Here is a 10,625-nt window from a genome sequence, read left to right as displayed (position 1 = left end):
AGAGAGGACTCTCATCTATCACTAATTTGGGAATACTGAGGTTTCTCCTCAGTATTCTTTCTCTTCTTTCTCCATTTCTTTCTCCATTAGCTAATGGAGAAAGAAAGTTGCCTCTTACCTGCCGTGAACAGCAACAGCAGCGACCCCGGTCTTCTCAATCCGCTGCACCAGACTGACCGTCTCCTCCAGCTGTTAACCACCAACATGAAACACTGACCTGTCAGTCATTCTGTTTTCACATAGGCCCTGTTATCTTTCATTTTCACCATGTCAAAATTATTTCAACATCTAATTTCTGCTTTGTATCATTTCTCATATCAGCCCTTTGATGGCATGTTTTAATGTACTTCCATGCTTTTCCCCATTTATAATCACTTCTAAAAGTACAGATTTTATTTTTCAAAATTTTAAAAGCTGCTTTTTTTTATTTGTCACATTTGAGTCAAAAACTTCAACTTCTATAACTGGGATTTGAGTGATGGACTAACTCAAAATGGTACATAATTATAATGTGGAAACAAAATGGTGAAAAGTAGAGCTGCACAATGAATCTAATCATTACTACCATTAGAATATCAGTGAATGAAAACTGCAATCAGATCAGACTTCTTTGATGCAGTAGTTGGTAGGTCCTGTATTTCCAGTGTCATGCGTTCATAATCTACATGTCAAAATATATTTCAGAAGTTAGTAGACTACAACAAAATTAAATATTTAAAAAAGAAACAGCCTCAAGCTTCACCAGCTCAGAAAATGTAACCTGATAACAGACATGCGATGTCTTACCGAAGGCAGAATCCGGATTTTACACGTAACTGGTACTGAGACTCCCATCACAAGCTTTTTAAGGATCTTTAATAAAGAAGAAAAACACAGAATGCTTCAAGAAAACTCTTGAAACCCACAAATTTCAAAGTGGCTCCTTGTCAATTAAAAAATAATCTAGTGGATGTACTCACAGCTTCAATCTTGTCTGGATTTGATAGCAGAGCAGCTCCCATTCCACCCTGAAGGAAAACACAAAGTGGAGGGTCAAAGGTCAAAGCAGCAGCAGCAGCAGCAAGATAATATGCATCACAATCACAGACAGGTGATTACCCTCAAGGATATCTGCTCTAGCAGCTGTTTTTATACAAGTGGTACAATCACAAAAAGAATAAAAACAGAACAAATCACCTTACCTTAGTGGAGTATTCCTTTGGACATCCCATGTTCACATCAATGGCAGCCACGTCTTGCTCCCTGAACAACAGACATAGTCTGAATACACTTCAGCAGGTTATCACTTATATCATGATGCACCAGTTTACCAGTAAAGGACAAACTACATTATTTGGGTGGTTTTTTTTATATTTTTTTATTGGATTTACGTAGCTCTTGCATGAGCGAAATGGAAAAAGTGTGTGTGAACTACACTCCTTCAAACTAAAGAACTGTTCCTTTCTTCATAGAACCTATGAGGAAAGAAACATCTGCTGCTCATCGGTGAGACCAGCTCTATAAAAACTCATGTTTGTTCAACTGGAAGCTCTAAGACATACGAATGTGTCTTAAAACAATGCTTTGGTGGAATAACATCAACGGAGTTTAAGTAGCAATGTTTGCTGCCCAAAAATCTGGGAGTGGTTATAAGATTATTCACAAGAAGAATATGTTTTTTTCGCCACACACATATGACAATGCTTCAAGAATCAAGAGGTGGACTTCCGGTGGCGATGCGGCGTGGGGAAGACGCATGCTGAAGAGCTAGAGCTGATATCGACCAATTTTAAATGTCTACTTTCCGTCAGAGGGCTTAATACATGTGAAGACGGTGGAAACTAAGCAGCACAAGATGAATAGAGGAAAAAATTTAAGACTAAAGAACACTCCGGGACCCAAAATCGACCAAATGATGATGTTGAACTCACGAGCTAACGAAGCTAACGGTGCTAGCGCTAATACTAGCATGGAGACTCCAGCTGGTACAGGGACAGACTCGTCGATTATAAACGAAATTCGCATCATGAACCGAGATCTTCAAGACAAAATACAACAAGTCGGGGCAGACGTGACTACAATTAAAGACTGTCTGGACTCTCTGAAATCCGATGTTGTCGGCCTCAACAGCAGAATTGGGGAAGCCGAAAACAGAGTATCGCAACTCGAAGATGAGAACGCAGCGCTCGCTGCCAACACGGCTGAGCTGAAGTCCAAAGTTGCACTGCTGGAAGATCGAATTCAATATCAAGAAGGGGAATAACGCACTGGAATGTGTAATGGATGTGCTACGCTCCCTACTTCCGCAGGACCAGAATGCTGATCAAATCGTCGTTGAGAGGGCTCACAGAGTACCCGCTACACTAAAAGAAGATGGGCGAAACACGTCAGCCGGACCCCGCCACATCCTGGTGAGATTCCTTCGCTTCGCGGACAAGGAGAAAATACGACTTAGAGCCAGAGAGATCGGATCATTTCAGTGGAGGGGACATAAGTTTGATTTTTTTCCCAGACTTCACGAAGGAAGTACAAGAAAAAAGAAATAAATTCTTTGAGGTCAGACGTATGTGCAGAGCCAAGGGACTGAAATACACCACGCAGTACCCTGCAGTGTTTTGGGTCTCCCTTGGCAAGGAACGCCTCCGTTTTGAAGACGCAGCGGCAGCAAAAAAGATGATAGACAAATACCAACCCCCGGAGGAAGGAGAATGAATGAACAGACCGTGGTGATCATTGGTAATATATCCTCTCTGAGATCACTAATCATAACTTCCAGTTTATTAAGGCCAAAGTGTTTACTGTATTATACACGCTAAAACTAGACTCCGTTAAACTGGTTAAATTTATGCTATTTCAATGAGACTTTGCACACGGTGAAAATGGATTGTTATTTAGGCAATCTAAGCTGCATGGATGGCGATTTGGACTCCCATACAAGAACGTGAAGTTACGATCTGGACTTCTATGTATTTATATCCCACATATTTTCTTAAGGTATACAGTTTAAATAGCACAACCCTTTAGTTATTTTTTCATTTTCCTCTTATCTGAGTCATTTGAGCTAACAAAGCTCTGGCGGAATTTTTTTGATCTTTATTATTATTATATACTATTGGTCTGGACAGCTCACGTTGAAGTCCTCCATGCTTGTCATAAGGAATAAGGCACAGTTATTTACTTTTTCTTTTAGTTTTGGGGCCCTCCTCCTGAGCCAGTCGTTTTTTGTTTTCTCCTTAGTTATATGTATACACACAACGGGTACATCACAAGATATAAGGATGCTCCCATTACTATTATCGACAAATGGACATAAACTATGGGGACCATAGTTAAAATATCCTCATGGAACGTTAATGGTTTGGGCTCATACACTAAACGAAGCAAAGTGATTAAATATCTAAAACAGAAAAAAGTAGATGTGATGATGCTACAAGAAACCCATCTGTTAGAGAAAGACGTCAATAGAATTAAGGATAGATGGGTGGGACAAGCTTACCATAATACTTTCCAACAGAAGAANGAAACTTTAACAGAAGCCTGGAGAAAAAGTTCCTGCCCATGTAAGGAACTCAAAGTCCAGTAAATGTCACCAACACTAAAAATAAAGATTTCACTTAGTTGACCAACTGACACATTTGAATTATACAAGTAGGTTGGTTGTCACTTTCTATAGAAACTTACAGAAAAAATTGACAGACATCAAGCCAATGAAAACCTTAAACTGAATAAATTCACCACTCAAATTGCATGTATTCCTCGTGTAGAAATGTGAAGCTTGTAGATGCTGGTTCTACAATTGTCTCACCTGAATGTGTTGCTCAGAAGTAGTGAAGAATTTTAAATGTCAAAAAATATTAAATTAACCAACTGCCTTGTAGTCTGCTGTCCTGAACTGTTAAAATAAATTCCAGGAATAGTGAAGGTCATGGAAATAACAATAATATTTAAAGTTGAGCTCTGCAGGTGAGGTTCAGCACTAGAAAGGTCTCTCCATATGGCTCTCCATGATTAAGCATCATGAATATTAATTTATTACTATTAATATTAATATAGTTATTATCTAAATGCTTTGTTGCAGAGCTTTCTCCACTCTCCACTATATGTTCTGTTATACTCACACAAGCTGGGCCACTGTTAAAGCTCTGTCAGGGTCAGCAGTTCCCTAAAAGTGTTCAAACAGAGTTTCAGTCCTGCATGTTGATCTGCAGGAAATGGCAGCCAGTGCATAATACTGACTGGGTTGATGGCTGGTGCCATTATATTTGGTCTCACCATCTGGAAGACGACTCTGTCCTTTTCCCTCTCACAGGTCCGGAACATTACGCGCTCATCTGGAGCCACAAAATCCACTGTTTCCAGCACATCTGGCAAAACATACACACACACAATACAAGCAATTGTCATAAGATATGTGCAATCACCTCTTTGATGTCAGGAAACAAAAATCTTTAAGTATTTCCTAAAAAAAATTAAAAACTTAAACTCAAGTTAAGCATCCAGAATAATTTCACTCACATGTAGACCAGTTATAAATATGTAAATGACTGGATCTGAACATAAACAGTAAGAAGCAGCAGAAGAAGAAAAAATTAGGCTTTGAATCAAAGTAAGTTATAATTGTGACAGTGAAAAATGTCTGCAGCTCTCTGGTGCTGTTCTTCCTAACAAATCAAATCTATATACCTATTGCTGGTCTCCATGACAACACAACTACTATCCATTGGAGATAGACAGGCCACAGTACCATGTGGCCTGTCTATCTGATAGCCATTTTAATGTCTATCAGCTCCTGGGAGAGACAAAACAACGCGTTTAGCGTAAAAGCATTTCCTTTGTAAACATACAAACTTAGGAAAGAAGACTAAACAACTTGAAACAGTTGTAATCTGTTTTGTTGCAGGTCAGCTGGAGAAAACAATGGTATGGACTTTGATATGGACTGCATAAGTGTTTGACCAGGGCAGTAGTATAAGAAGTATGTAAATTGTGCCAAGAAGAAGTTCACTGCTGCTTTTACATGTGCAGTGGCATAAATTTCCCTTGCTTGCTGCTGAATCCTTGGAGAAATTACTGGGAATAATTCAAACGATTACTTCCATTTTAACTGGTTGGTGAGCAGAAGAAATTCATGCAAGAACCATTACTTAGAGAAAACGTTCTGAAACTGCAATTTAATCTTTTTTTTTATTTAATATCAGTGCACCTCGTGAAGCACAGTTGTTATGGATTTAGTTTACCACCACACTGAGATTCGTAATTTTTTTCCCCACACAAATTTTAATTAAAAGAGAAGAGAAATTATCACAAGTTAGTGAGAGGGCCAGTTCATCTGAAGCTTTGGAAAAGGTCTTACCATTCACGATCCTCTGACATTGGGCCATTTTAATGTCTATCAGCTCCTGGGAGAGACAAAACAACGCGTTTAGCGTAAAATCATTTCCTAGTTTAATGTTCTGGGTCGTGTAGCCAGCCTACCTCACAGTAAACCACATCAGCTCCGTAGTCCAGAGCCAGCAGCCTCATCGGCAGGGTCCCCACACGAACCATCGGGGCCAGGGCTGTGATGTTTCGGAAGCTGAGGCCTGCGTGCTGCCATGCTAACTGCTCAGCGGATCTGGAAACCTCCCAACATCAGTAACCCACGGTAAAATAACATTTTTTGATAAAAAGCTACAAAAACATTAATCAAAACCAGGCCGAAAAGGCTGGAGGAATATGCCAATTTAGAAAATAAGACTGTATCTCTACCTTCAAGGGTCTATGACATGTACGAAATGCGGTCAACTGTTTACTGTAATGTTTCTGAGTAACATTTTGCGGAACATATAGAACAGAACACTTGGCAAAAATTACACGTACTTTCTCAACGATAAGCTAACCACAAAAGATGTTAGCTGGCAGCATGACATAAAGGTTTGCCATATCCCCTATAACACCAGAAAATTCACCTACCGGCATTTCAGACTGCAGCTGTACTGTGTGTTCATGTGGGGAAAACGTCTTCTTCTTCTTTTGATTTTTATTGGCTGCTGGCATCCAACTTAAGGTGCATTTACCGCCACCTACCAGACTGGAGTGTAGTCATTAGAGATCTCAGAGGGAATTTAACACGCCTCAACACAAATTCACATGTGTTAGATGTGAATTTGCACATCGTACACATGTACGATGTGCAAATTCACATCTAACACATTCATTAAATACATGTAAGAATGCATGAGCATGTACTGGCATACACACACATACTTATACATATTCTAAATACGATTCATTAACCTAGTGTTATTTAAGAACCTAAATAAAAGATATCTAACATAATTTGATTTATTACCTAGTAGATTGATCATAGACAGTCCTATATTCTTTCTACTTAATAATGACTTTAAAAGCTGACGTTCCTCTGAGTATTTATCACATTCTAACAATACATGCTCCACTGTTTCTGCCTGATTGCAATAATTACAAGCCCCAGTCTCATGCTTTCCTATTTTAAAGAGAGAACTGTTAAGTCCAGAATGCCCAATTCTAAGTCGAGTCATAACTATTTCCTCTTTCCGCCTTCCACTCAGACAATTACTACCTCCCACACTCTTTTGAATTGCATATAATTGTCTTCCATTATCATGATTATCCCATTGATCCTGCCAAATCTTAATAATTTCTCTTTGAATAATAGATTTACCCTCACTTTTACTTAAAGGAATATTCATATGAACAATTTCTGATTTCAAGGCCTGCTTAGCTAGAATATCTACCTCCTCATTTCCTTCTATACCTGCATGTGCAGGAATCCAGACAAATCAAACCAAGCATTTCTTGTTATGTAAATGAACTAATAATTGGTGTATTCTTAATATCAAATCTAATCTACAAGATTTGCCAGATTTAATACTTAATAATGCTGCTTGACTATCTGATGCTATAGTAAATTTACTTTCTTCCCTAATATCATAATCGAACAACCATTCTAAGGCTAAAATAATGGCTGATAATTCAACTGTATATACAGCTAAATGGTCAGCTGTTCTCCTCTTAATCAAAACTTTATGGTGTGGGATATTCACTGCTGCCCCAGTTCTACCACTATTTGGATCTTTAGATCCACCTGTGTATATAACTATGTTGTCTTTATATCTTTCAAAATATCTAGTAACTACAACCCATTCTGGAGTCTTATTCTTTTCAAAAATTTCCCTTAATTGAAGAAATAAATAACCATGGTGGAATTTCAGAATGAGGAACCGAAACACTATACTGGAACAGTTAAACCAAGATGTTTTGCCTTCATGTCCCCAATCCATCCAAAACTATTACAATTTAATTTATGATGTTCCCAACAGTCCTTCAGCACCATCTTAGCTGGATGATCATACTTATGTCCTTGTAGGTTCACCCAGTACATATACATTAGTTTCAACCTTCTTAATCTTAAAGGAAGCTCACCAGTTTCTACTTGTAGAGCAGCTAAAGATGATGTTCTAAAAGCTCCACAACAAACCCTCAATCCTTGTGTTTGCTCCATATTAAGCTTTCTCAGATGACTGTCAGCAGCTGCCATATATGCTACACTCCCATAGTCCAGAGTAGATCTCATGAGAGTCTGATAGACTCCCAACAGTGCACTTCTTGAATCTCCCCATTCCTGTCCAGAGAGACATCTCAACAGATTATTCACTTTTTTACATTTATTTTGAACTGATTCTATTTGATGTTTCCAAGTTAAGTTTTCATCAAATATAACACCTAAAAACTTCACTGTTTTCACTTGTTCAAGCTTTTGTTTATAAAGGTACAACTTGACTTCCTTATGTCTTCTATAAAAACAAATAAATTGAGTCTTTGCAATTGACATCCTAAATCCCCATTTATTAGCCCAGCCTTCCACTTTCAAAATGGCATTCTGCAGCTTTTTCTGCAAACATACCAGATTATGTCCCCGCACCCATAAAGCACCGTCATCTGCAAATAAAGATTTACCTATACTACTATCTATCTCATCAAAAATGTCATTAATCATAATATTAAAAAGAATTGGGCTTTTTACCATTCTCAACAGCATACCTAGTAGAGAAACTCGCCCCAACCCGAACTTTTATTTCTCTACCAAACAAAAAATTCAAAACCCAATTATAAATCTTGCCTCCTATACCAAGTTTTTTTAGTTTAATCAATAATCCTTCTTTCCATAACATATCATAAGCCTTTTCTATGTCAAAGAACACATCTATCTCTAACTCTTTATTTGCTTGAGCTTTTCTTACTTCTGACTCTAAACACAGAACTGCATCCATCGTATTCCTCCCTTTACGAAATCCACTCTGAAAAGGACAGAATTTATTTTTACTTTCAATAAAATATGAAAGCCTATCTGTAACAATCCTCTCCATTATTTTCCCTAATTGAGAAGTGAGAGCTATAGGTCTCTCTTGACGGGTCTGCTGCATTTTTACCAGGTTTTAACACATGAATTATAACTGACTATTTCCATTCTGTAGGAATACTCCCAGTCATCCAAATCAAATTAAACAATTTTAATATAACAGTAAGAGATGAATATTTAAAATGTTTAAGCATTGTATAACACACTCCATCCTTCCCCGGAGTTGATTGCTTAGCATTATTAATAGCTTTTTCTAACTCATACATAGTAAAAGGCATATCTAAATCCTGATTTGAAACTACTCTCCTAGTAGTAACTTCTGGATTTTCATCCAATAAATTGTCTTTATTACTTTCCATATCTTCAGATAGTTTTTCTGAACTATGCACCTTAATTAATGTTTCTGCTAATAACTCTTGCTTTTTCTTTATTGGGGCATGCCATTAGCAATGCATAGGGAGAGCAGCTTCCATGCATTGCATGGCAGGCACCTATTGTTCTACACCCAATAGAATGTCTGTTTATTATTATTATTGGGGCATGCCATAGCAATGCATAGGGAGAGCAGCTTGAATAACAATTTTTTTTTACCTAGTTTTAACTCCTGAACCATACACCACACTCCCATATTCAATTCTTGATTGAATTAGTGACACATAAATATTAAGTGATTCAAAATTTGCACCCCATGTCAACCCTGCTAAACACCTCATAATGTTAAGAACCTTTTTCCTTTTCTCCATAATATGTTCTATGTGATTTTCCCAAGTTAGTTTCTTATCAAAAACTACTCCCAAAAAACAAAAACAGCCAACCCTTTCTCTTTCCCATATAAATACAACTTTTTATCAACCCCAATTTCTTTATTTGTAAAAAACATTACTTTTGTCTTCTCATTTGAAAATTTAAAGCCCCATTCTACCCTGCCGCCCCCCCACTTATCCACTTTATCTATGCCTTCCTGAAGTTTTAAAATAAGATGTTCTACATTTATCACCCTTTTCCATAATGCTCCAACATCACCAAAAAGTGACACGTCATTATGTCAGCAATGACGTCTGCACATATCCATTCAACATAGATTCAAGTTCAAACTTGGTTGTGAAGTCAGTATTTCAATCTAGCTGAAATTTCCAGATGATATAAAATCAATTAGTTAAATTCCAGTGAATTCATCATAGTTACACTGTCACAGTTAATTATTATTATTGTTATTTTTTTAAGTCAATGTCAGTGATGTTGGTCTCATATAAAAATAGCAGGAAAATGTCTTGTAGGTGCATTACATGCATTAAATGCATGTAATTTATTCTTAAGAAACTATCAAAACATAAAGAATCAACAACTAATTGCAATTGTTTGCCAGGATAACACTTGTTCTCTCTAAAAAGAAACTGACAACTTAGTTTTGGAAAGTTGTGTCTGTGCGATTGACCAGTTGTCTAGAATGATGTTCTTTTCACAGATTATAAATCCATCAATCAATTAATTTTTATTCATAGAACACTTTTTGTACATTCACATGTAAAACAAAGTGCTTAGAGGTTACAAAATGAGGGACAGACGTAAAACCTCTAAAAATTAGATCTGATTAAATTAAGTAAACAAAGAAAACACAAATAACTGGATGCAGAGGGACAAGAGAGGGACAAATCAGTCAATCATAGTATAACCCAGACCCCGAGCTGACTGAACTGACTGCTGTGGTGTATACGGGAGCAGTGCATGAAGGAGTAAATGAACTGAAGCAATGTTGGAAAGAAAGGCAGCCTGAGACTTCCATAACAATATGAAAGACTGATTGTCAGAAAGACACTGTAAAGTGGGTTGGGTGTACACTACTTTTACACTTTCCATTTTGATTGGATTTTACTTTGTTGAATAAATAATGGCAATAAGGCCATCATGCGTCTTTAACCACCTGAAGCCTGGTTGAAAAAAATGCTAAAACCTGGAAAAGGTGAGATGGCTTTTATGACATAATTTTTTTTATATATAAACATCTTTCAGGATTAAGATCACTTCTGGAGTAGTGCCAAAAAACAAAAAAATAAACAAAAAAGAAAGACTGTCATAATAGCCGTTTTCGCACTGCAAGGAACGGAACGGAACGGCACGCTTCGGTCCGGTTCCACCCGTACTGCAAGCCCTGTTGTGTTTGCATATAACTGAGGGCGGTGTTCTGTCAGATAGCCATACGCTGTCAGGATAGCATATGCAGTTAGTACGCATGCCCGTGTTCTGTCAGATAGCCATACGCTGTCAG

The 10,625-nt window shown here is 37.5% G+C and overlaps 1 protein-coding gene across 4 annotated transcripts in view; it reads right to left on the bottom strand.

Annotated features, from left to right (window-relative positions):
• The window catches only part of dus2 (dihydrouridine synthase 2), a 25,207-nt gene extending 19,180 nt beyond the window's left edge, over window positions 1-6,027 (bottom strand). For 2 of the 4 annotated variants that reach the window (XM_007543296.2, XM_016666779.1), the window contains exons 1-9: window positions 5,932-6,027; window positions 5,455-5,601; window positions 5,333-5,378; window positions 4,252-4,343; window positions 4,098-4,141; window positions 1,182-1,242; window positions 960-1,007; window positions 787-852; window positions 119-189 (exon numbers count right to left, since the gene is read on the bottom strand). In XM_007543296.2, coding sequence (XP_007543358.2) covers window positions 119-189; window positions 787-852; window positions 960-1,007; window positions 1,182-1,242; window positions 4,098-4,141; window positions 4,252-4,343; window positions 5,333-5,378; window positions 5,455-5,601; window positions 5,932-6,015 — 659 coding nt within the window. In that variant the 5' untranslated portion in view covers window positions 6,016-6,027. Of the gene's footprint in view, window positions 1-118; window positions 190-786; window positions 853-959; window positions 1,008-1,181; window positions 1,243-4,097; window positions 4,142-4,251; window positions 4,344-5,332; window positions 5,379-5,454; window positions 5,602-5,927 lie in introns of all 4 variants that reach the window. The other 2 variants (XM_007543294.2, XM_016666778.1) reach the window with 2 other exon arrangements.
• Between the last annotated feature and the right edge of the window lie 4,598 nt (window positions 6,028-10,625).

Source organism: Poecilia formosa, unplaced genomic scaffold, assembly GCF_000485575.1.
Source record: "Poecilia formosa unplaced genomic scaffold, Poecilia_formosa-5.1.2 Scaffold795, whole genome shotgun sequence".
NCBI classification, from domain to species: Eukaryota; Metazoa; Chordata; class Actinopteri; order Cyprinodontiformes; family Poeciliidae; genus Poecilia; species Poecilia formosa.
This window is presented reverse-complemented; position numbering and strand designations above follow the sequence as displayed.